The 27,957-nt window shown below is 32.5% G+C and overlaps 1 protein-coding gene across 6 annotated transcripts in view; it reads right to left on the bottom strand.

Moving 5' to 3' along the window:
* The window catches only part of NLGN1 (neuroligin 1), a 593,124-nt gene that overhangs the window by 409,063 nt on the left and 156,104 nt on the right, over positions 1-27,957 (bottom strand). For 3 of the 6 annotated variants that reach the window (XM_054580621.1, XM_054580625.1, XM_054580644.1), the window contains 2 exons: positions 10,093-10,152; positions 2,453-2,605 (listed from right to left, as the gene is read on the bottom strand). In XM_054580621.1, coding sequence (XP_054436596.1) covers positions 2,453-2,605; positions 10,093-10,152 — 213 coding nt within the window. The remainder of the gene's footprint in view (positions 1-2,452; positions 2,606-10,092; positions 10,153-27,957) is intronic. The other 3 variants (XM_054580630.1, XM_054580637.1, XM_054580649.1) reach the window with 1 other exon arrangement.

The raw sequence follows: 27,957 nt of genomic DNA, 5'->3' as shown, positions 1-27,957 counted from the left end.
TTGGCTTACCTTGTTACTGTTAGACAAATATTAATGACGACAACAAAAACCCTAAGTCTTTATTGCAGTTCTGTCAGATGAGCTGTTGATCTGCTTGTGGCGTACCACACATGCAAATTGTGCTGAAACAAATGTTCTGAAAAGTTTACTTTTCATGATTCAGTTAATTTAAATACATTTCACAGGGCCCAACACATATTCGAGAAGAAAGTGACCAGATGCACTTAAAACTGGTTACTAAGAGTTTTCTCCTTTTTCAAGTTGAGAGGAAGTATGTAAAGGACAATTCTTGGGGAGGATTATCAGTGTGCATGGTGTGTTTAAGAGGAACAAAGGAGCCAACTGTAGTTAAACCCTAAATGGCAGCAGGGCAAGAACAAATATTTAGCACTGGGAAAATCATCCATCATCAACAACATTGTTTGCCATTTTACAGACCAAACAGAAGACTGAATTCTTCATTTTTTAGCTGGTTAAGCTGCTGTCCTGCAACACAATCATTCAGAGTGCCGCATTTAAAGACAGGATATGGGCATGCATACAGAATTCAATCGGATCAAAATCAGGTCTCCATCAGTTCTGAACACATAAAAATAAAAACCAGTAAAGCTTATGTTAACTTAACAACATAGTTCATTTTATGGGAATCTTACTTTTATGCGATTACACTCAGTAACCTAACACGACAACATAAGGTGTGGATAAAAGAGTTTTTAAACATTTTTATAAGCGCACATGTGCAAGAATAAGTGGCTGCTCAAGTCCTTAACAACACTGTTGCTACACTTTAGAATATAACTACAAATTTTCTATCAGCAAACTGATCACTGCACCAGGAGAAAACATGAGAAATTCAGGAAAATATAAGAACAATAAAAAAACTGAGGTATTAGTAGTACTATAATTAAAATTAAATGCATTAAAGTTATTGAAGATCCTCATGTTAAAAGGTTCCATAAAAACAAATGACAACAAAAAGTATTTAAGAATTATTATGACCATCTTTATAAATCTTCTAATATAGAGAGTTTTCAGAGGTAGGAAGACATATAACCCTGTGCATGGAAATTATAAGAACATCTTAAGCAATGCATGATTAGACCCTATGGCGAGAATAATGTGTACTTGACCAGAGCTACAAAAATATTTCATACATACATTGATACAATGTACCTATTATATCGTTCATGATATTCCAAGTTTAAAATAGTAAACTAGAAAGGAGCAAGATTTCAACTTTGCTTTGCTAAAATATCTCATTGCCCCAAACATACAAATGATTGACAAAAACTATTCTTTTTATATTTTTAGATTAGCATAAATATAGGATAATAATTACATAGGAATTAGAATGTGATAACTAACACTAAAGATAAAAACAAATTGATTTCCCAATGGCTAAATATATAATATTAACAATTATTATAAAAGAGATTATAATTAAAATTCCTTTTTCAAAATATTGTAGAATAAATAATGAGAAAAGAAGGTGCTTCTTTGTGCCCAAATAACATAAAATATACCCATTTAAGTGTATAGTATAGACTAAGACTTTGAGAACAAAGATTTAAAAAATGAAATATTTTTGATGACTTGTACTCTTTCAGCAAATAGTAACTACAATACTATATATATAGGTGTTTTACTAAATTATATAGTAATTGTATTGCCTAAATTTTGACAATACTAAAAAAATAAATTTGTACAATTAGCACAGCAAGTTTATCTTTTAAAAATTCATTACTTTATAAAACAATATGTCTGTTTCAGAGTAATAATAAGTTACTTTACAAATAGTACTTCTCTACAGATATCTTCAAACCAAGAATCTCCAGTTTGATTTCACTTTATGTATACACAACTAATGAATTGAACACATTGTCACTTCATAAAATCAAAGTTTGCTTTCCAAGTAAAATAATTCAATCAAAATACATTCAAAGTATTTGAAATTATTATCTGAAAAATTAAAAAAAAAACACCTACACCTTATTGGCAAATAATTATGTCACAAAGGCAATCCATACATATATTCTTGAAGAGAATAAAAACTTGATTCTAAACTCATGGAAACCTCTGGAAACTTCATTGCATTGTATAAAGGAAAAATAGAAAAAGAAAAACTTTGTTCAGAGACTAAATCTTCTTCCGAAATGCCCTGCCATTTTTACCGTACACAGTTTTATCAAGCCAAACCTACAAAGCCAAGAACATTCCTCAACAAGGTGACTATTAACTACCATTTACTTTTAAATCTTAAAATCAAGCCTAGCTGTCTTTCATCTTGTAATTTATTATCATTTCTAGAATTTATTAAAAATATCAGAAATTTTGGATTAAACAAAGTCAATAACCATAGAACGATGAGTGAAACAGTGTAAAGCAAAAGTGAAAACAAAACTATCATTACATACTTCATGAATTAATGGTGAAAAAAAAAGGGACTTCTTACCAAGTACTCCAAGTCGATAGTTGACTGTGATGACAATCACATTGCCATAACTTGCCAAGACACTCCCGTCATATAAATTTCCAGTACCTTCCATATATGAGCCACCGTGGATATACACCATCACTGGTTTGGGACCCCCACTGTCCCGAATATCTGAAAAACAAATGGTTGGCAATTGCTCTTATCCTCAAAGAAACAAACATAATAAATCAGAGAATACACTTTCCATTTCAGGGATAAGAGGGCATGATTTTTATATAGTTCTTGAAATTGCTGTTTTTGTTAAAGTGTTTCTTAAGCAACTCATTAAGAGCCATTGCAGAAAAGAGCGATACCATTTTTTCTACCTACAATGTTGTTTAAAGTTATAAGTTGAATTACAAAACTTGAACAAATTGAAAGTAGTTGTGAATTTTAGTGTTTTTAAATTATTTTCTAATGTGACAGTAGAACCAAAAGAGATAATATAATTTTTAGAACTACTTTTTAAAAATGGTATAGATCTCATGAAATTTATTAATCATAAACTAAGGCCAAAGGTATCACTGCTATTGTGAATAAAACAGTTTGCGTTTATTAATAACTGTAAAGATTTATATTGAATGCATAATAATTACATTTAATAATTTATGCTCCAATTTGTGAACATAATTACAACACTGTATTATACATTGAAAAAAGTTTAACTTTGCTACTCAGGTACTAACTGTCAGATGAATGTTTAGGCAGTAAAGTCATATACATCTGTACTTCTGTTGTCGCTGCATTTAGTGTATTTAGGGGACTATCATTTAAATAATGTATTTTAATTAAGTCCAAGTCATCTGCTCATTATACCTATACATATCCTTTGGAAAAAGAAAACAGACTAAATTATATTTTTCAACTCTTGGTGTAGCTATTATACTCTCCTTAGCCCTACTTTGACTCTATGATTTTGTCTTACAGACATGAGACAGGGTACAGCTTTATTTAAGTATAAAGTGCCAATATTTAGAGTGATGTTGAAGTGATTTTTGCAGCTCTGAACTTTAATTAAATGTAGTTTTTTTTCTAAGATAATTTCCACCAAATCTAGATCAACAAGATCCAGAAATAATATATGGGGGGTAGGAGCAAAGTAGATTTACAGGCTGAGAATATGTTAAACAGTTTACTCATATATTATTATAAATTATTGTTATTATTTTCCATGTAAACAACTATAAGCCTACTTTTGCCCTTTACCATTAAAGAAAAATATAAACTTATTTAACTGGTATGAAAAATACACTAATTTCTATAGAAAAATGTTAAACTGTATATTGGCCAATATGGTTTTAACTATTATGTAGATTGAAACCTTATATATTTATATGTGATTATGAATATATATACATAAAATGTTATCATTATATAATAGCACATGATCTATTCTACCTTTAATTGAAACAAAAATTTCATCAAATGCATTATCCTCTTTTCAAATTCTAATATTAAAGTGTTATTTAAAAGTATGGTTTTGTTCTTTTGTTTTTGTCATTGATCAAACTTAAATCTCCTACATATTTATAATTGAGGTTTCAGCTTTCAAAATGGACTAATACAAAACAAACTCATTGAAAAACTAGTGATTATTTACAAGCTGATTTACATTTCCTGTAATATTAAATACATGTATATGTCTTGATTTTTCTACAGTAATAATAAGATAAATTTTTTTAAAGAAAAAAGCATTCTAGGATCAGAAATTGCAGCTCAACTTGTTTGTCCAAAATTTCAAGTTGGGGCACTAGCTCACTGCAGAATTTAGAGACTTTTTAAAACGACTATTTTAAATGTGACTGAATACCAGTGTATAAACTTGCCATATTCTTCCTCCCTCACAGAGTGTGCACTTGAGAAGAATGTCTTATTTTTAAGTGGTAAGTAGAGGAAACTTTGACTTAGAAACCATCCACTAGACACAGCTACATTTAGAAGGAAAACCTAATCTATTTTCTTCTTAAGTCCTTGGGAGGGAAATTGATATTCGCTCTTTTATAAAGATTTGGGGAGCTTATGGAGATATTAGGTTTACATAGAGAAAATAATCTTTTTGAAAATTTTAAACTATCCTTCTTAAATGCCTATTTGCTACATACAGTTTTAGCTTATTTTCCTACTATGTCTGGCACTGAAGAAGCAATAGTAAATTATTAAATTGAAATCATTAACTGACTGTTCACAGCAGCCACTGTACTCTGCTAATTGTATGCTTGGAGGTAGCACAGAGGGTGGCTGTTTCAGGATTCTTCTTTAATTAAAATTACATAGAATTACAAAATACCAACTGTGAACAGTAATGAAATCTTGGTAGATCCCATTCTGTTCACCTGGAAAACAATACAGCACACATTGAGAAGACCTGCCACATTTTATACTGAATAACAGAAAGGGGTGGACATTGCTTCGGAAGATGAAAAACATGACAATAGATTCCAAGAGCTATATTGAGTGGTATCTCTTTTTTTTAATTAAACTGGAAAATATTACTGAAAGTTTGGGCTGGTTTTAATTTCCAGCTGTGTTTTCAAACTTTTCAAAGATTTAAGCCTTACCTAAGAACTTAACATACCAAATAATTCTTTTCCCGAGAGTTCGACAAAATTCTGGTGTTGTGTTCTGAACAATATTTCTTTCTGCTTAAAGTAACCCTAAAATTAATGCCATACAAAGTATTAATTACCAACATAGGTTAAATTCTTGTACCTAACACTTACTATTGCAATAAAATTGGGGAAAATATTGTATTTCTATTACAAGACAATTAGAATTCTTTGATAGTGTTTTCTAATAGTGGTTTATCTTAGATTTATATTGGTAGTATTTTATCAGAGAAGTCTATCTTAGATTTTACTTTTCACTATAGCCTATAAGTATTTTTGATTGTAATAATAAATAGAAATAGTTTAAAGTATATCTATGTTTAATTTTGAAAAGAACCAGAATTTTTATAAATGAAACTGATATAATGAGATAGCCTACTGTTGAATACTATCTGCTAATGCCATACTTTTAATAATAACCTTTTGAGGAGCCACTGTCTTAGCAAATATACTAGATATATTTAGTAATTTATAATTTATTAAAGCCAGTTTGTTCTTCTAAACCTTGTCTCATATTTTTCCTTATGAATAAGGAAATTTCACCTAAGACTCTGACTTTGCCTAAACAGCTCTTAATGACTTAACTAAAATCAAAAATAAACACACTCAGAGATGAAAACACTAGCTCGGGTCCAGTAAATCTATAAATGTTCTTAAAGCATGTTTATACTTAATGTTGTTTGCCATTTTTTTAAACTTTGCTTAGCATCTAGGTCTCTGAAAAGAGTTGGATATTAAGAAGAAAATATTACACTGATGATTATTTTTCTACTAAATTTTTGATGGTAAAGAGTAATTTTTTCACATTAAAAAATAAACCTAGAATTTGAGTTAACACCTTGACTTTAAATATCAGTAACTACTTTACCATTCTGATAAATCAAAATGTTAAGCCAATGTGATAAGTTATCAACAGAACTTGAGGAAGTTAATGGGAATTTATTTGTGCCTGACAACCAGTGCTGGGAATCATAATTCCTTTTAATGATCCATATGAATAATTATTTGTTACACAACTTCCTATTTATTGGTCACTTTCTACTTAATGGACTCATGAAGTTTTAATTGTCCATGTTTTAGAGTGTTTGGCAGGATAAGTTTGTGCCCCTTACTCATTTTATGTACCTCAGTTATCATTTCAAACCTGCAAAATAATATAGAGGTGTTGGTAGGATGTATGTTTGTTCAATGGTACTTAATTAAAGATATAGATTTTAATTTAAAAATGATTTAAAAAATGACAGTATCACTTTTTAAAAAACTCTATGTAGAATATAAAATTGTCTGAATATTAAAATATTAATATTAAGATACTAATACAATTTAGAAATTTTGTAAATACTCTTTAATTCCAAAAATAAATTGATAGAAATATAGATGTTACTTTGACCCATTTTTATCACTTTAGATTTGTCTTTTTGAAATTACGGAAATAACCAATAAAATATGCAGTTCCTTTGGTTATTATAAAACACAAATCAAAGTGATACAACTGTGTTTCATTGAATGATGGCAAAAGAATGGTGGCAAATGTGCAAAGAAGGATTAGAAGTAGAGGAGAGTGGACAGGCCATGGGTTCCTTTAAGTGAATGGGGCCAGACCCACTCAATGTCTTAGGTAGCCTCTGAATGTGGTGGCTGAGATAGGGACCTGGAAATCAGGCAAAGGGGTCAAGTTATCAGGAAGTAATTGAGAATGCCAGACTGACTAAAGTAAAAGAAGTAATATATCACATAATTTCTGTTGGTACCTATGTGTCCAATGATATTGACTCAAGATTTGGAACAAAATAAAGGAGAAAATTGGCCTTGGCTTTTGTTAATACTCTACATCTACAAAATGATTGTAAAAGAATTGAATAAAAGGTGCTAGGTTTGTCCACAAAGCTCTTTATCTAGGAGAATATGTCAGTTTACCTTCTTTTGTCTTCTAAACAATTATCCAAAACAACAACAAAACAGAAGAATAGGCTTGAATTAACTGCCTCAACATTCTACACCTCTGAGCATTTAAAAAATTTTTTGATTTGGTAACTCTTGTGACTGGTTTAGTGTTTACCATGAACACTACCTGCCAGTTTAAACAGGGCTTAAGATATATTTAATGACTATTTAAAAACATAAAATGTGTTTCAAAATAAATCTATAAAATATACTCACATTTACAGGGCTTAGTTCAATTATGGTCACGATGGAAATGTACTACTTGATTTTTCTTACCAAAAGAAAAAAGAAGTACCATATTTTACCATGTATAATGTACAATTTTTTGCCCAAATTTTTGAATGAAAAATAAGAGTGAACATTATACATGGATAGTACTAATTCCATATCTACATAAATGCTTTTATTTCTTTTATTTATGTTTATGGGTGTGCTAACCAGCCAATGTAACCTTTTGATGTGTCGGTCAACAAACCCTTTGAGGCCCTAATGAAGAAAGAGCGGACAGTCAGCTGATGATGATTTAACACCTACAGGCAGGATCAAGAAAGCATCCATTGCCCAGGCCTGTGATTGGGTCCTTAGACTGTGAAATGGAGTCAAGAAGGTAGTGGTTGTGAAATTGTTTTAAAAATGTGGCATCAGCAATGCTATGGATGGAACTGAGGACACTGAAATTTATTGGGATGAGGAAAGTGACTCTTCAGGAGACATTGGTAATGTGCAAATTGAAGATGATGCTTTAAAAAAAAAGACTTTTTATTTATTTATTTTTAGAGAGAGGGGAAGGGAGAAAGAAAAAGAGGGAGAGAACATCAGTGTGTGGATGCCTCTTGGGTGCCCCACACTGGGGATCTGGCCCACAACCCAGGTATGTGCCCTGATTAGGAATCAAACCAGCAACCCTTTGGTTTGCAGGCTGGTGCTTAATCCACTGAGCCACACCAGCCAGGGCTGAAGAAGATGATCATTCTGATATTAACAGGGATGAAGAATCCTTGGGCTTCTACAGTCCATAAATATTGTAAATTTATTACTGGTACATAAAATTTTTTGTACCTTCTATCTGTTGTTGTGTTTTTAAATTATTTGTTACATAAAATTTCTTGTACCATAATATGTTCAAAAATAAATGCAAAAATTACTTAATAATACAAAATCAAGTATCTAAATATAAATAAATAAAAATTGAATTAAAAAATTAAAATGAAAAATATTTTTTCCTGAAAGTTTGGACCAAAACCATAGGTACACATTATACATGGCAAAATATGGTACATTAAATCAGCAATCAAAGTATCTTTAAAATAAAAAATGATGTACACTAAATTTGTGAGTGCTTTGAAAAAAATTGGAATTTACAAACCTACACTCTAAGAAATCCCTTATACTGAGGTATTATGTAGATAACAAATGTCTGGGAATTAAGGATTTTTAGAGGGTTCAACAAATTAAAAAGTTCCCAACTAAAACCTGTTGTCTTTGGAGAGCTGGAAAAGATAATATATATCCTCAAAGTCAATAAATTTCTTGAGTGTTCAAATTCTTCAAAATTCCAAGAACATTTTTAAAATATCACAATTTACATTTTGGTAAGTTTATTTTTAGCTATTTAGTATTCAAAATGATACCCCTGGTCAGCCATAATGATTTCTTTTAAATATTAATGATTGCTTTGGTTTAATCTTGAATTCACTGTTGGAGTTCATAGTAAATAAAATTTTAATGACATGTCATAAATTTTATGAAAAAATAATTCTTAAATATTAACACCCAATTTAATGTTATGCTTTCAATACTTCACGTCTTTAATTTGGTTTTCTACTATGAATAGCTTATTAAATAAGTATCTCAAAGAAAACAACTAAAATTGTTTAGTAAGGATTCATTCAGTCATAGTTGTAATTCATGGAACTAGCACTTCTGCTGGCCTGTTTGTGGGCTGTTTTATATTGGGAAACATTTCTTACCATATCCATAAAATCTTTATGAAATTTAATTTTAAGATTCTGGGAACTACTTTAAATTCTAGGGTTACATTAGTTACCTCTGTAAGAATCATAGCTAAGGAAGCATTAAAAAAACAAAAAACCCATAAACCTGAATTGGAACCAAGATAATCTGAACAAATTAAAGGGCCTTTATAGACATTCCACTTAACACTAGGTAAAAATCCACAGTGGAATGAGAGATGTTAAGTCAACATAGTATGTACTGAGATTTACAGAGTAAATCAGAGTTCTATGTTATAAGAAAGCTGGAAAGAGAAAATAATCTTAATAAAGTAAGAAATGTTTTATTGCTTATAGGTGGTGATATTTTGAAAATCAGAATATATTCACTTACCAATCTAAAAATTATGTCTTTGAAATCAAAGAATATCATAAGCTTGCTTAAAAAAAAACTATAAATTCTACCAAAAATACTCACTATTATGAGTCCAAAGTAGGTGAGTTGCTGTACAGTGTTTACTACAGCTATTTAAATAAGTGTCATTACTTTATTATCTATAAAATTTTACTTATTCATGTGATATTTCAGCATATCAACAGAAAACAGTATTTTAAAAATCTAAGCTATATTGCTCAAGAAACACTTTATATCAGCTTTTAGTTTTGTCCTTTTTGGGTACGGGATTCTTTTTAAGCAAATATCAAATGTAAAAATGCAACACATTTTGATATTGGGTAGGATATTTACACATATTAGAAAACATGCAAAGTGGGTACAGAGAGACTACAGGGGAAGAGATTGTTAGTTCAAAGAATATGGACAAATTTCAGTCAAAACGTAGGATGAAACATATCAAAAGTCAGTTCAAGAAAACAAAAAAAATGCCTCTCTTTTTAAAACATTTTAATGATTGGCATCAAAATGTAAAACAACATTCATTTTTTTAAAAAATTAAAAATGTATATTTATATGTAACAACAAGCAAGAAGACAAAACACATCAAAAACGAGAATTAAAAACAACTCTTCAAAAAAAGACAAGAAGTAAAAAAATAGAAAGGGGTGGAAAAAGTGATTGAGGTCCTTGTCATGCAAGTAGATTTGGTGGAAAAAATACCTTCATCTTCAGCACCGTCATTATCACCTAAATCATCTGTCTGTTTCTTTGTAAGGGGACCTAGGATTGAGAATGGAGAAATGGAAGGGAAAAAAAAGACAATTCAAGAATAAACAAGACTGAGGGGAAAAAATTAATGTAAATACTAAAATTCTTAAGGATATTTCCAAAAAGAGTGGGGAAGTAGTTATGTCAAAGTTGATTATCGATTTTGTTTAAGAAAAAAAAATACCTTTCCCCAAAATATCTCATAGAAGATTTGATTTGTGAATATATCCAGCATTAAAAAAAGTACATTATGGTTTGAAACTCAAGGTATAAGCAAAGAAAATGATTTTTTAAATACCCATTGCATACTAAAAGTAGTTTTATTAGCTGAAAGAACTTAATTTATTCAGTGTCTTTTCTAATTAAAACTGGTGACGACAATAAAAAACATAGGCTAAACTCATTCTTTAGTTTGGGACAATATAATAACATTAGGGAAAACAGAGATATGAACATTTTAGGGTGTTTTTTCCTTTTTCTTCAGTTTTTTTGAAAGGCAATTAACACTTGGGGTTTACACATTTTTATATCATACATTACTCAAAACTGTGACTTTTTAAAATTACTTGTCATTAAATAAATATTTCCCCATGTATTTTGATTAAGTGTTAGCTGTGGCTTTAAGTAAGACATTTACAAACTGCACAAATGTATGACTAGATAATCTTGTCACTTAGTAGGGCAAAGGTACCATCAATGGAGGTCAGTATTTAACAATTAAGGTAAGTTACAGAGACAGGACTTATTTTTCATAATTGATTTAGGAATATAATAAAATTATGCTCTAGTGCAATTTTATGGCCAATATTGTTACTTCTAATGGGATCATGTCTTAGAGAAATAATTGTATTAAAACACTGTGAATGTTTAATAAATGTTTTATTGTATTTAACAATGCTAATTTGCTAGAATGAAGGAGCACACCAAAGGGGAAGTTGAAGGCCATATGAAAGTAATTTTAAGTGTCACATAATTGACATAGTCTGCACACAAAAAAAGCAAGTGATGCCCCACATTTTGTTTTGTTTCCACAACCATTTAATTTGTATGACATTTCATAACCCTCATGCAAAAAGCAATCATTACAAACACAAGACAGTCAAGTTCAAAGACAGCCAACCACATAGCAGTAAGCAAGATAATTTTGCCATGCATAAAATAAGTCATAGAAAAAGGAAGGAAAAAAGACGGAAAGGCATATGTCGGTTTCAGTAATATAAATAATAAATAAGCAGGCATTAATTCTGAGCACACTTCATAGTGACGGACTGCTAAACATGAGAAAGATATCTAAAGCTATTCAGTGATCACTCTGATTATATTTATATTCAAAACTACAACTAATATCACAACCCTCAAGGAATAAAAAACACCACCACAGAAAACAGAAGGAAAAAATGAGATATAATAGTTATGTTTCATTAGCTCAGAGAGATAGCCTGTAAAAATATTAACAATTCGGATATGGAGTAGTTGATAACATAATTGAAATGACCTGTTAACTACTCAGTTGTAAAGTCATGATTTCAAGGTCATTCCAAATGCAGACAGAGGAGCTGTACACAACAATTTAAGTGATATACTTTTAAAGTCACTCCTGCCAGCAATCGTTCCATTAAGAGAAAACCTAGATGAAAACAACAGTTTATGTTAATTGACACTGAGTTGCAAGTTCACAGAAATATCTTTCTTTACTATGATCCTGTTTAAATGCAAAAAGAACCCTCGGTATTATTTGATATTCACTGAACAATGTTGCTACATTTCTGAAAAATAGAAATAATTTGAATTTGAATTTAAAAATTGTTAATGTCAGAACTATATTTGAAATATTTCAGGTTTCAAAACATGCAAAATATCAGACAGGAAATTATATTTTCAAGTTTTTAATTTTTCTGTAAATATGTAAAGCAGTAAATGAACAGACTTCTTGTGTTTCTATTTTCAAAGATTGTACCTAGAAGTTATGGTTTTATTTATTGGTTACCACAGATTAAGTACAGTAGGAATTACTGCTGTCAAAGCCACTATCTACCTCAAATTTCAGTTAAATTACTTAATATGCTTAATTCTTGGCTATGTTAAGAAACCACTAATATGAGTTCAAAATTTTTTTACTGAATCATATGTAAAACCTATCACAATTAAATTAAGTCACTCTCTTCATTTTGTGTAGCCATTTATAAAATATCTCTCCTGGACAATTCAGAGGGAGGCGTCTTTCTATCCCTTTCTAGAGTCCCCAGAGAAATTTACATGACTTCCTTGGGAAATCCTTTAGGTTCTACAACAGTGAGCCAATGCCATCCTTTTTGCACACATACAGAATTGCTAGTGCTTGGTCTACATAAAATGTGATAGTAAGAGAATTTTTTAAAAATATTATCTCCCACTTATCTGAATGTTGGACATAGTTTTCAATTGTTATTTGACTTTCAGCCTGCATAAGTAAGGAAGCCATGGGAATGATACTGTATATAAAAAGAGAATTTTTCCAAGGATGGAATAGTTGACCCAGTTTTTTGATATGTATTTATCATCACCTTCCCTACTTGGGAGGCTGCATGCCTTTTAACTATTGTGGGATAATGGTTACATAGGTAAGCTTCAGGGACATTTTTTACTGTAGTAAATCTGGTGAGTTAGAAACATATATAGATATTGCTTCAGCATCATAGATATATGGGACATCACTATCCTAGAGAAGAATTAAGTCGAGTTCTCCCAACTAAAAAAATTCACTTACTGAGTATTAAATAAAACCTTATTATTAGATGATATTAAATGGTTCTCATAGTATGAGTTCCAGCAATATTTGTGAATGCAGAGCAACTGGGTTTCCTAACTATCAATAATTTTTTACACCCTTGATTTTTGAAGATTCCCTGGGAAAAACAGAGCTGACTACAGTTTTTAGAAAAACTATTAAAAAAAACCCCCAAATTTCCTTTATCTCCTATGCCTAAAGGCACTGAGAATCAGTATTGTAGAGGGTCCATGGTTACAAACTGAGAAACTCAACATTGGCTTCTCTGAGGAAGCCTCAACAGAGTGAACATATGCCAGTGGATTACAGAAACAGATCCTAACATGATCTCAAAGTTCCTTATTCTCAGGCTGAAAAGAAAACAGCCTTTGATTTGCAGGCCGGCACTCAATCCACTGAGCCACACTAGCCAGGGTGAACAACAATGTGTGGTTGCCTCTTGAGCACCCCCTCCTGGGGACCTGGCCATCACCCCAAGCATATGCCCTGACTGGGACTCAAACCATCAATCCTTTGGTTCGCAGGACAGCACTCAACTTACTGACACACTAGCCAGGGCAGAAGAACTCCTATCTTTTGCAACAAAATGGATAGAACTGGAGAATATTATGGTAAGTGAAATAGGCCAGTCGGTGAAAGACAAATAGTATATGATCTCACCTATAAGTGGAATCTATTCAACAAAATAAACTAATGGACAAAATAAACCACAGGCATGGAAACACAGAGCAGACTGAAAGTGACCAGAGGGGATGGGGAAGGAGGACAATGGTGGAATGAAGTTGAAAGGACTAGACAAAGAACATGTATGAATGACCCAGGGCCATGGACAACAGAGTGGGAGTGGACTGTGGGAGCGGGGGGGGGGTGGGCTGGGATGGATGGAGGAGGGCAAAGGGGGAAATTGAGACGACTGTAATAGAATTAACATGATTTAAAAATAAAAAAAATCTTTGTGATTGGGGGAAACTGGATGAAGGATCTATGGCACCTTTCCATTATTTCTAAAACTTGCTGTGAATCTACAGCTGTTATAAAATAAGTTTTTTTTAAGCTTAAAAATAAAAGAAAACAACCTATTTCCTTGAGCCCCCTTTTCTCTAGGATATCAGCAACTCTGGCTCATTTTTCCTTTATTATAAGCTGTTACAATTGTAGTGATTACTTATATTAAAGTTTTTTAAATAGAAAGAAAATATTATAAGAGGTACTAGTCACTAATTTTCTTAAGAATAATAGGCAACCATGTTTTAGAGACCACTCATTCCTATAAGCTGCTCATTGTGATTTTCCTGAAGGGTAAAACATTTATCCTTCAACAGAAATAACTATCATTAAAAGCATTGCAACACCAGCTTATGTCTCTTTTAAACTACAGATAGTGCATGTTCAATACCAGCAGTTTAAATGGGTAACTTAAGCACCAACTTATAAAGCAAGTGATTCCTCTAAAACCTGGGTATAGAAGTGATTTATTCTACCTTGAAACTCCACAGGGTCTGTGCTCCTTGAGGAATGCACACATAACTCTCATTAGAGTTAATGGGAAAGTAGACCTCATGTCATTTTGAAAGGGAGTGAGAGTAATTACTATATTTTATACCTCTTATAGGCAATAAATAGAATCAGTGGTGAAACAACAGGACAAAGGGAAGTAAGGGAACTCCCAGCTATGAACATTGAACTCATTTAAATCCAAAATAGTTATTTTGCCATTAACATAAGCATGATTCAAAATATTGGCCTTTATAAAGGACATTCTTATATTACAGAATCTGACCACATACCTTTTGTTTTAAAAAAAAAGAATAAAAAATATCAGCATTTCTCTGTAGTTAACTGGAAAATAATTGAGCTATGAAATAATTATTATCCACCCATATTATTGCTGCTTTTTATCATTCCCTTTGATGAAGAACTAATATACTTTAAGTCTCAAATACATTAGAACTGATTATAAATTCCTTCATTATGGGTTCAATTCAACAGAAGTCATCTGTACTTTGTGTTACACATATTTGCAACAGGCAAGTAGGTTGAGGATATTATTAGCTTCTGACTTAGAAAGCTGGCCATGAGAAATGTGTCCTTCTTAACAGAACAAGTCTCTGAAATTTTTAGGATTATTTAGAGCTCTGGGCTCCACTGAGTCCTGTCTTGATAGATGGAGAGCCCTGGTTAATTTAATGATCTTGCTCTCCTCTTCCCCCACTCTCTTCACCCAGCAGCCTTTGAGATAAACTGATTCTGAAGAATTCCTAAGGCCATTTCCACAGAGTGGGACAATTTAAGGATGTTGCCATTGTTGTTCGGGAATAATTGAAAGCAGGTTAAATCTTTTCATGGATGTTCTTAGGACAAAATTTAGTTTATAAAATTAGGATCAAGGATATAAAAACACCTAAAATGTCTGCTCCATATTGTGGACAATGCTAAAATTCAATACATTTTAAATTAAAATTGCAGTGGGTTACCATATTTGATTTTTTCCATATTGATAAACTTGAAAATACAATGACTTTAAGAAATTAGATATCACAGCAGTTGGTGTCATTGCAAAACTATTGAATTTTATCCATTGAAATTTAGCCAATTATATAGAACTACAGTACACACCACTTGAGAACAGAGAAAAAAAGTGAAGGTGACTGATTTGAAAAATACTCATTATTTTTCCATCACCATATTGATTTACCTAAAAGTAAACACAGTTCTTACAATAAGAGTTATATAAACAGATATAAAGTAATCGAAGTTGAAAAATATTTTTTTAAGTTTTCAATTAGATAGGTAACATTTTTGAGTCATGTAATAAATCTACATTATGAACAAATAAAGATACAGAGCAAACCAGTGTAATGAGATTTTGAAAGTAAACTTTGGAACAATTGATGGTTTTCAAAAGAATCCATATCTGTGCAATTTTTGCTGGCACTACTGTGTCATTCATGAGATTTGAGTTTCTTTTGGTGCACTGCATGTTTACCCTAGCGCTTCATATGTGTACATGCTGTGAAAGAAACCAGGTTCCAAGAGTAAGAATGCAGCATGCCTGGTCTATGTTTATTTTGTGTTGGAAGAAACCACCTACACGAACATAAAACATATTCCCTCAGACAGTTGTTCAGAAGCAGAGCACAGCTTAAAGCATGACTTCTCAGAAAAAGAGAATCTGATGTTAAAATAGGGGAATGATAGAATGAGAAATTTTGGGAGTAAAGTGCATGGAGAAAAACTCATTTATACTTATAAGAAAGAAAAGTTTCTTCTTCATAAAATTATCTTGAATAACAAAACTTTAAATTCAAAAGCAATCCTGTCTAGAATAAATGTGATAGCATCTTGAGAAAAATTTAGGTGGAATAAAAATAAGTAAAAAAGGCTATTCCCTAATCTGAGCATCGCCAAAGTTGCTCAAGCTTATTACTTTTTAACACTATATTAGATTTTTTTAAAATTCAGGTGCATTTAATGCTGATGCATTATTTTTACAGCACAAAGAATGTCAAAATGATGCACCTTCTCACCTGGAACAACATGGTTGCGTGTTGTACAAACCCTTTAGTACTTTGTGAAATCATACTGTCCACTACTTTCCACACATTTCCCAAATGTGCACCTGGAGTATGGTGAGGACACAATGCCACCAGATGTTCAGTGTTATCTTAGCAAGACTCGAGACTGAGATGGCATCTATAGTCCAACCTCCATAGCGTGGCTGCAGTGTTTTTTATGCAAGGTGCTCAGGATACGTGGAGAGCAAAACAGGCAAGACCCCTGTTCTCATGCAAATTAATTCTGCGAGAGAAAGAGATATAAAACAAAAAAATCACACATATAAACTTATACTTACGATTTGTGTTAAGAAAAAAAAAATGAGTCTTGGTGTTAGGAGAGGCTATACAAGGGGACCTAGCTGAGCTTAAGAAATCCACACTGAATAAGTGCCACTGTGGCCTGAAGACTGAAAAATAAGTCAACACTAAGCACATGAAGAGGCTGAGCGTGGGTGGGTAGAGCGAGAAGAAGATTGCATCCTGAAAAAAATAGCATTTGGAAAGGTTCTAAAATGAGAGCGATCCTGGAGGTGAGCGTGGCTGGCACACAGGGATCAGAGCAGAGGAGCGGGATATGGGGAACGCGAGCTAGGCAGGCACCCGCCAGAGCCTGCAGCTCCCCTAGCCTGAAGACCTTTGTCTGAATCCTAAAAGCCCTTAAGAAGTCAGTTAGGCATTAAAGCGCACACTGGCAAGCTCTGCCTTAACTGAACCTTCAACAGAAAATCAGAAAGAAAAATTATCCTAACAAATATAGCTGATAATATTTTATACCGGGATCTGCACTGTCCTCATCAGAGGACAATAGCCTTATTAGAAGAAATGAAATGATGGAAAAGGAGTCTATAATGTCATATTCTACTTGTGCTTGCAAATAAACTGAACATCGCCACAAAATAAAATCTAAAACTTCAGCACATCTAAAATTTTATAAATATTTAAATAGTTTTCTTTATTACATTTACATTTAAAGTTAAATTTCCTTTGTTTAAGAATTAACACACTGAGAATTAACATATCCTAACCATCCTCATACTCATGCAAAGATAGATATTTTGCAAGCCATTTCTGCTTCGATATCTCACCCCCATTTCAGTACAACAAAGATGCCCATCATGTTCTCCTCAAAGCCGGATTTATCCACCAGCACCAGTTTTGCTCTCAGAGCTGTAACCCCTCCCTCTAGTTCCAAATTCTAAATATGGAAAAAATATTTTACTGTATTTTCTTCTCCCCTCTGGTCTCAGCCAGATTTCATCAGTTTTTCAAGAAAATTTTGTCGCTCTCATTCTCTTTGATTCTTATTATCCTACTGTTAGTCTAACCTGTGGCCACCATTATCACATGCTTGAATTATTACAGTAGCCTCATGGTTGCTTCCATTGTCTTCCAGACTCTAGACTGTCTCATTTGCCACAGGTTTTTGAAGTTGTACATAGTAAGGCTGGCAAACCCAAAAATGTTTAAGCATCATAAATTATCATCAGCTAAAATTCACACATTACTCAGCTTCATTTAAGACTAAAATTGTAAGTACTCCAAGAGTGTAAGAACTCAAAATAATATACAGTGAACATGTACTGTGAGTTTTAAAGTGGGTATAATAAGATATTAAAACTACAGTTTAGCACTCATTTTGATTTTTGTTCAAAATGGAAACAATTCCTTTAAAATATTATTTTAAATTCAGCTCTGATTGCTGTTCATTAAACATCACTTTCATTGTTTTACTACTCTGTTTAAAAGTCCTAACTATCTCCTCATTCTTCATTATTTTAGACTAAATTCCCCAGACTGAATCATAAAACCCTCATTACTCTTTCCACATTTTATTTCTTCATTCTGCTGCTTTTCAAAACACATATTTTTCTGAATTCTATCAAACATTTAAGGAGAACTAGTACCAATTATTCTCAAACTCTGTCAAAGAAAAAGTAGAAGAGAAAGGAACATTCCCAACCTCATTTTATAAGGTCAGAATTACCCTGACCCCAAAGGCACACAAGCACAGTGAAATAAAAAAAATTGCAGAGCAACATCCCTGGTGAATATAGATGCAAAAATCTTCAACGACATGAGGAGCAAACTGAATTCAACACTACATTAAAAAGATCATATACCATAATCAAATGGAATTGATTCCAGGAGTACAAGGATGGTTCAACATCCACAAATCAATCAATATGACACACCACACTAACAAAATGAAGAATAAACACCATATGATCATCTTAATAGATACAAAAAAAGAATTTGACCAAAATTCAACATCCGTTCATGATAAAAACTCTCAAGAAACTGAGTGTAGAAGGAATAGAGGAGAAAACCCACAACAAACATAATATTCAAAGGTGACATGCTGAACACTTTTTCTGTTATATCACAAACAAGAGAAGTTATTCCCACTGTCATAACTTCTATTCAAAGTAGTCTTTGATCTTATCCAGAAAAATTATGCAATAAAAAACACAAAATACATAGAAATAAGAAAATAAGCAATAAAATTTCTTCCATTTACAGATGAAGTAATATTATATATGAAACCCTAATGACTCCACAAAAAAACTAGTAGAACGAATAAACAACTTCAGTTAAATTGCAAAGCAAAGAAATCAATAGAAAAAATATGTTGTTTCTATATATTAATAATGAAATATCAGATACAGAAACTAATTAAACCTATAAACAATATAATCAAAAAGAGTAAAATATGTAGTAATAAATTTAAGCAAAAAGGTGAAAGACCTATACACAAAAAAACTAAGACATTGATGAAATAATTGAGAGGACACAAATAAATGAAAAGATAGTTCATGGATTGGAAAAATTAGTATTGTTAAAATGTCTATATTAACCAAAGTAATCCATGAATTCAACATAACCCCTATCAAAATCCCAATGACATTTTTTTACAGAAATATAATAAATAACTTTAAAGTTTATATGGTATTACAAAAGACCCCCAAATAGTACAAGAAATCTAAAGAAAGAAAAATGAAGCTGGATGTATAATTTGAAAAATTCCTAATTTCAAACTGTATCACAAAATTGTAAGAATTCAAACAATATGGTTTTGGTATAAAAGTCAAACACACTGAACAGACTAGAGACTAAGAATATACAATAAAGTATAGTTTCTTCAACAAATGATGTGGGAAAACCAGAAAGCCACATGCAAAAGAATCAAACTGGACCACTATCTTACACTGTACACAAAAATCAACTAAAATGGATTAAAGACTTAAATATAGAGCTTAAAACCATTGAACCCCTAAAAGAAAACATTCAAGTTGTGCTCTTGGACAGTGGTCTTAGCATTGTCTTTCTTTTTGTTGTTTTTTTGTTTGTCTGTTTTAATTTGACACCAAAAGGCAACAAACAAAAATAAACAAGCGAGACTACATCAAACTGAAAAATTTTTGCACAGCAAATGAAATAATCAATAAAAAACAATCTATGTAATGGGAGAAAGGACAGGCAAACCACATATCTGATAAGTGGTGATAATCCTAAATATATAAATAACATACAACTCAATAGCAAAAACCAAATAATCCAATTTAAAAAATGGGTAAGGGACCTGAATAGACAGTTTTCCGAAGACCTGCAGATGGCCAATGGGTACATGAAAATGTGCTCAACATCACTAATCTCTAGGAAAATGCAATTAAAACCTCAATATCACCTCACATTTGTCAGGAAGTTGGTTATCAAAAAGGAAAAATGAAGAAATGTTGGTAAAGGTGTGGATAAAAGGGAACCCTTGGGCTCTGTTGGAATTCTTGTTCACAGTCATAATGAAAACAGTATGGAGATAACTCAAGAAATTTAAAATTGAACAACCATAGGAGCCAACAATTTCACTTCTGGGTATATATACAAAGGAAACAAAAGCATTATCTCAAAAAGTAGAAAAATGATAGGGGCTAGGTGTTAGAAAAAATAGTAAGAGTTTGGTGAAAGGGTAAAATCTTTCTATTATATATGAATCAGTCTGAGGATCTAAAGTATAACATAGTGGATACAGTTGAAAAATTCTGTATTTCCTTGTATAATTGAAATTTTCTAAAAGTGTAGAACATAAATGTTTTTACCAAAACAAACAAAAATATGTGAGAAAAAAGCCCTAATAAAAAGTACAAGTTTTCCCATGTGTGCCTTGTCACTGTTGCACAAAAAAAGTGAACTTATTCACACCTGTATGTTTTATCCCACAGAGTTGATTACTCCAAGTTTTTATTATAATTAGCTTACTTTGGAGATGGGGAAAAAAAGGTGAATGAGCATAGGGAATCTCCTGTAGACTAATGTGTAAATTTTTCTCACTTTAAAAGAAAGGAATACAGGTGCATGTTTTGGCCTAAATTGCTGTCTTTAAGATATGATCTAGATGACCTTTGACAGCTTCCAGTCTCATGAGTGCCTCTTCTCACGAAACATCTCTGGTTCTCAGGAAAACACAGTCTTATTTCTCTTTCATATACATGAGGTACTCCACCTTGGTTGATTCTTTCTTACCACACAGGCTGGTGTCTGTTGGAGACACAATTCTGTGCTCTCTCTCACCTGTTACAATATATATTAAGGCTACTCTAGATGCTAAAAACATACTTGTTAAATTAGTGATTGTGTGCCCAGATTCACAAGGAACTAAAGTTGGAATTGACCCTGAGGAATGATTATCAAATCCTGTAATTTCAGAGGCCTTAAGGAAACAAAAGTAGAGTGTTAATTGATTTTGTTCAGACCCCAAAGTGAATTAAATGCAGACCTAGGTCTAGACCTCAGGTTTTTTATCAGTCTAGTTAGGTCCTTTTTAATAAGTCACATGGCAATAAAAGACAGAGAAAAGAAAAACTTTAAATAAACCAGAAACCAATAGATCTGCTATAACTACATTACGATGATAAAGTCTTTCATACTCCCTTAACCAACATTTTACTTAGACATCATTGAGATTAAAATTTAAATAAAAAACAAATGTTTCTAGGAATACCTTTAAAAAGAAAAAAAAAACTATTTTACAATCAAGCCAACAGATCTGGGAGGACAAATACCCTAGCGTTTAAACCAGCTAATACTACCAGTTAAGAGAAACAATTTTTCAGTAGTGCATACTCTCAAACTGAGTAGTGTGTGAAATAATTTAAGCGCAGAAGAATTAAATAACCAACCTGACTTAAAAGAAGGATAAGAATAGCTAGAGCAAATGTATGGGCATGTAAGTCAATGAAATAGTGAAATGCTCTGTACAGGTTAGTAAAGAACTATTGCCCAGAACACCTGGAATCCCTCATCTCTATGATCCCAAAACATCTACCTAAGATGTTTTGGCCCTTCCCCAGGATGCCCCTCCTATAGCATGATTAAGAAATTAAAGGGTTAATGATTGACATACTAGGAGGCTCCCAACACCCAGCAATGGTGCTATGGGATAATATCCTTTCTAATTAGACAACTTATGTTTTTAATACTGCCTCTGGATTAATCTGAAAGATGATATTTCAAATCCTAGAAGTCTATGACTCTAAAATGTATTTTCTAAAACATATACTTATGCTACTTAATATTGTGATTGAGTTGTAATAGATTTGGAAATTGAGATTGATAGGTTTGGATATTGGCTCTTTCATGTGATAGTTGCATAAACTTGGACACATTTTTTAACTACATAGTATCTTAGGGGCACAGTGTCACCCCCCAAAAAATAAATGTTGTTATAATAATAATGAAAAATGTGTAGCAAAGAGCTTAACGTGGACAAATTCAGATAAATTTTGTTTAGCTTTATCCTCTCCTCTAACCATTGTCTCCAATCAAATCCCTAACTATGCCTTCCTTCACATGACGTCTTAGTATAATGCATGCTAAGGGAAAAAAAAGGACTTTAAAATTAAGTCAGCCTTATTCAGACATCTACTAGCTTTTTGACCCTCTACATTACTCATTTTCTTTAAATGCACCTTTGGCAATGCTCACATAACAAAACTATCATAATATATTCAAGATCATGGATATAAAATATTTAGTACAGAATCCATTCTATAAAGATAGTACAATAATAATAATGTTAATTTATCATTGAATTATGAGTCCCTTAATATGTACTAATGTCTAATGTATAGATATTACAACTGTTTCCACTGAGTTTATATATTTGACCTACGCCCCAATGCTTTATTAGCAGAACCATTTAATTAGAGTCTAATATGTTCTCATTCTTGCCAAGTAATCTATCACAAAACATGTATTGGCAAAAGGTAATTATGGTATCTCTTACTGACCTTGAAAAGCATTAAGGCAAATTTACCAGAGTATCTCTCAGAAGAAAATAATATACAAGCTTTACAACTTTTTCCAAGCATCAAGTAACACAGAAGGCATATAGCAGTAGTTGAATACATGAACATTATTTTCCATCGGTGAAGTTCAGAAAGACTATGTTAAAGTACTTTATCACCCAGGAAAAATTTTCCTACTAGCTACACATAGCTCCATATTTTGACAATGACAATCTGGCAAAGAAGCTTTTTTAAATGCATCATCAATTGAGCATCTATTTTATGTGTCTAACACATAATAGATTTGCATATATTTTTAATTGTCAGGCTAAGCCAAGCAATACAGCATAGTGATTAAAAGTATAGCTTCTAAAACTACTCATCCTGCTTTTAAATCCTGTCTGCTACTTAAAGCTCTATGATCTTAATTTCTCTTTGCCTCCATTTTCTTGTCTGTAAAATAAGGATATTAATAATGGTACTTATCTATAAAGTAGTTGTAAGAGCTAAATTAGTCAATTTATCATATTGTATATTTCATAGAATGTAAATGTTCAAACAAGCTATTGTTGTGAGGTAAGTTGTATTATCTTCATTTAATAGTTTGGGAAATAGAGGTTAGTAAGTTTGTTTTAAAAAAAACAATGCTATGCTAACTACTCCCAATAGATTAGCTCATTGACTCCTCACAACTAGTTCAAATTCCAAGATTATTTTTATTCCATTTATGGGTTAGTGGGGAGGGAATTTGGGGCTTAGAAAACTGATAAATTTGTCCAATATCTTCTATGTAATAAGTAAGGAGGCCAAGAAGTGGATCCAGTTTTATATTATTCTATAATTCACACCCTCAAGAATATTCTGTGTATATACTGTTCCCACAGTATATCCAAACATATGTCAAAAAACTGCTTTCATGAAGATTAATAGAACAGCAGTGAAAAAGCTAAGAGTGTCTCATAGGGAAATATATATATGTTGTGTGTGTGTGTGTGTGTGTGTGTATCTGTAATGAGATATATATATATATATATATATATATATATATATATATCTCCATAACCACTAATAGCAAACTCTGTTGCTAATTTATTACATGGCCTTAGGTGCACTGAAATAATAATGGAAAAATAAAAGTAACAATTGCAAATGTGAGGAAGTAGAGACAAGATGTGCTGGTTAACTGCTCTGTGGTATGAGAAAAGAGTGGCAAAGTTGTATACACAAGATGTAGGGGAACAAGGTCACGTGAGTACGGTGCTGTGTAAAAGGAAAGAGTCTTACAAATGTCCTGACCATGTAGAAATGCTGAGTAAACAGGACAGGATTAGCTTCATGAGGGTGAGGCAGTCTGGAAGACAGTAAAAAACATGGTTTTTTTAAATTGAGAGCACCAGACTTGAACCCGAGTCTGTTACTTATCCTCAGGGGTACAAGTCACAGTAGGGCCCAGATAGTGAAGCTGTGTTAAAGCTGCTCTCACACCAAGAAGCCTCAGGGACCAGCATGAGATAGCTCATCTCCAAATGACAGCTCTCGAGTTCTCTGGTGGAAGAGACACTAGTAGCAAAAGAAGGCCTGGGTTCTGGTGTGAACTCTGCCAGGGAACTAAGTAATAATCTGCATGGCATTATTCACCTCTGAGACTTCCTTGCTTTAGCTGTAAAAAGGAAAATACAATGCCCTAGAATCAAGATTGCTCTAAAGTCAAATAATTGTGTGTTTGTTAATTCATTGAGAAAGTCTTTTCACATGTAATGTGAAAGCTTTATCTTATTGGCATTTTTAGTAAGGGGGGTAGAGATAGTGAGGACCACTGATTACAAAGGTGGTGGCTATGACACAAAGGACTAGCTACATCACAATATGCTGGCAAGATGCTCAGTTTAAGAACATCCGCAACAGGAAACATGGCCACTAAAACTTACATTCTATCGTGTGCATAAAATGTGTTTTGGGAAACCCATGAGCAAAATTAAGGGATTTGATCTTCAAAATATAAACGCAGCAACTTAAAGAGGCTTATCTCTCAAGTATCCAATGGTTGCTGGATTACAAGAATCAATATAGGATAAGAGGCCCTGTGCTTTATTGATTTTCTCCTTCCTTGCAGTTTCATTCTTCCCTTTAAGCTATTAAAATGCCTCAAATAAAGCTACTTTTTGTAAGATAGTCCAGAACAATATTTATCAAAGATAACATATTTAATACTAATATTTTGCTATTGGCTTTGAAAAAAATCTTTACCAATATGAATGGAAATGCTTTTACATTTGGTCTCCAACATTTTTACAAAAGCAGTTTGTTTTCAAAATATATGGCAATCATATTTGATTTTGTGAAGTATTTCACATTTAGATCAACAACCATGTCCTGAATATTACGGAATTTTGATTTTAATGTAGCAAACGTGAAACAGCAACATTAAAATGTAAGGCAATAAAAAATATGCATTTGACTTTAGGCAAGATATGTGTTTCAAAAATTTGCACATGAATCAATGTTTGTACATATTAAATACACTAAGAGAGGCTGCAATGTTGGTACTCTGTGGTGAATTATTTGGATAAATTCCTCTTATAAGAGAATAATCACCCCAATATGTGTTTTTTAATTTATTATTCCTATGTTTTTTTTCCTTTGCTTATGGAAGCATCTGTATGCATTTAGTACTAAAACTTTCTTCTTCTGGTACATATTAAGAAATAATATCTAATGTTTTAATTGCATATAATTAAGGTATTTTTATTTCTTGTGATTCACCTAAAGATAACTTTTCACCAAGAACAAAAGATTTTCAACATGATTTTATTGAAATGGAGTAGGAATTTGTTTCTGCAGGCAGCATGATTATTCTAGACATTCCTTGTTAAGGAAGACAGCAAAAAAACTCAGAAGAGAACAGGAACATAAAAATGAAAATGGTCCAGCATTTAAAAAAGTAAAAGAAGAAATGAAAACTGAATAGATAGGGATATTCAGGACTATTTCAATGTACAAAATTCATAGCTAGAATAATTTCCTCACATCTCCCTGCCTCTGTATTTGAACATATTTTTCAGAATTAATCCCTATAAGAAAATCAATAAAATGTAGCTCTCTAGACAGTGCTTCTCCAACATGAGTGTGCATAAAAAGTACCTAGAGAGCTTATTAAAAATGACAATTTCTACCCTTTTCCTCCTGAGATTGCTCAGGGTCATCCTAGAACTCAGTAATTTAATGATGAAAAGGTCTTTTGAGCACACTTAGAGGAAAACTTGAAATCTAGACTATTTTCCTACTTGGAGGATCTTGACTCTTCCTATTTTAACTCTCATTGTGAAGTGAATGCAAAGTTGTACATAAATACATACAATTGACCACACTGAGTACACGCTTGGTTATGACAGAGATCAGCTAGAAATGTTTGTGTGACTGCAAGTTCAACTTAAGTGGCTCCTTCTTACTGATAAGACAATAGAGAGAAAAACAGTACCCCTTATTTTCAAATAGTGCTTTATTTTGTATGAATACTTTAAGTAAATGATTAGATAGATAAATAGATAAGTAGAGAGATAGATATATATAAACACATACACACATATGCACAAACACATGTACCATATATAAAACCCATATGCACATATACAAATGCCATTACAAGTATTAAAAAGCTCTTTTCCTTTGCATTCATATTTAGAAAAATAGTTAAGAAATCATTGCTATCTCAAAACACTTCACACCATATTCATTTAATAGTTATTCAATACTGACGATATTTTAGATTCTTTGAGGTTCATATATTACCAAGACCATTTGCCTTCCTAGCTCACATATGACCAACCGTACCAGGCTTTAGTAAAACTATAGTTGGCAGGAAGAAATCATTTTTAGACAAAACAATGGACACAACCTGAAATATTTCAGACCATACTTTTAGAAAAATTTAGGAATATAATGTAAGAAAGATGTAAAATTTGTCAAAAAATATCCAAAGGGGATAAATGTCCAAGAGTGAGTGAAATTTTATCCCTAGAACACAATGAAATAAGCAGAAGTATAAAAATGCAGTAAGAATGCAGCACATTGATCCAGGGGAAGTGGCACCGTCTGTGGCCTGGGAAATAGGAATTCTTGGTTCCCTGCCTAATGCAGGAGCCAGGAAAGCAAGGAAGCTTTGAACTTTTAGTATAACTGAAGTCTTATTCCTTTTGTCTTCAAGCTGTAGGTATCTTTGTCTCTCCCCTTGTTTGTGTGTGTGGCTGTCAAATCTGCCTTTCAGTGTACATTTCTTTGTGTGTGAATTTTTCTGTCTAGTTAAGCATATGTTTTATTCTTGTGGAATTACATGTAATTCTTTTGTTTTGTGTGTAAACGGCTCTGAGTGTACTAGACTCTACCCAATTATGTCTTGCTGCTTGTTTGCATGCTTCTACCTTGTATGTCTCTCTGGACAGGCATGTGTTCCCCTCCCAAATCTGTTGTATATATTTCTGTGCCTACCTTTATGAGTCCCTCTTTTTCTGCTTCTGAATGTCTTTGACACCCTGTGTCCTATTCCATCTGCATTGTGTGTATTTCTGTGTGCTCCCCTGATCATTTCACTATATCACAGTCTTTACAATGGATGCCTCTAGGTTATTGTTTCAATGACATGTGTTTCTGTTTCAGCATACATCCCTGTGTGTATCTTCTCTTTCATCCTTTCTTTTTCTACCTCTGCCTATGGGTGGGTGGGGTGTGTGTGTGTGTGTGTGTGTGTGTGTGTGTGTTTGGTTGCTTGCTCCCATTTATGTGGGCATCACTAAATGTATGTTTCAGTGTGTCTACTTTTCTCTCCATGTCTCTCTGTTGAGCATGCCTGTGGGACAGCAGGCAGACAAGAGAAGCTCCCATGATATGCACCCTCCCTCAGACCCAGGATGTCAGTGGAAAGATTCAAGGAAATTATCTAGTCCTTTCCTGCCTCCAGGCAGGACTACTGCTAACATATTCCATAGAGACACATTAATATTCATCTTTTCTATCTTTCATAGTACATTCTATTGACACTCAAGTTTTACACTTAGAATATCTCTACTATGATCTAAATGTCTCTAAGTGAAAATGAAGATAAAAATCACCTTTTCTTGGACTGATGATAAAAATTACAGTTGTAATATTTCTAGTACATTACCTAGCACATAGTTGATGCTCCACTGATTCTATTACTCTTATTAGGGAATGCTTC

Source organism: Pteronotus mesoamericanus, unplaced genomic scaffold, assembly GCF_021234165.1.
Source record: "Pteronotus mesoamericanus isolate MK-2021 breed Mesoamerican mustached bat unplaced genomic scaffold, CSHL_Meso_final contig_116, whole genome shotgun sequence".
Lineage (NCBI taxonomy): Eukaryota > Metazoa > Chordata > Mammalia > Chiroptera > Mormoopidae > Pteronotus > Pteronotus mesoamericanus.
Note: the sequence above shows the minus strand (reverse complement) of the source record. Positions and strands in the feature narration are given on the sequence as shown.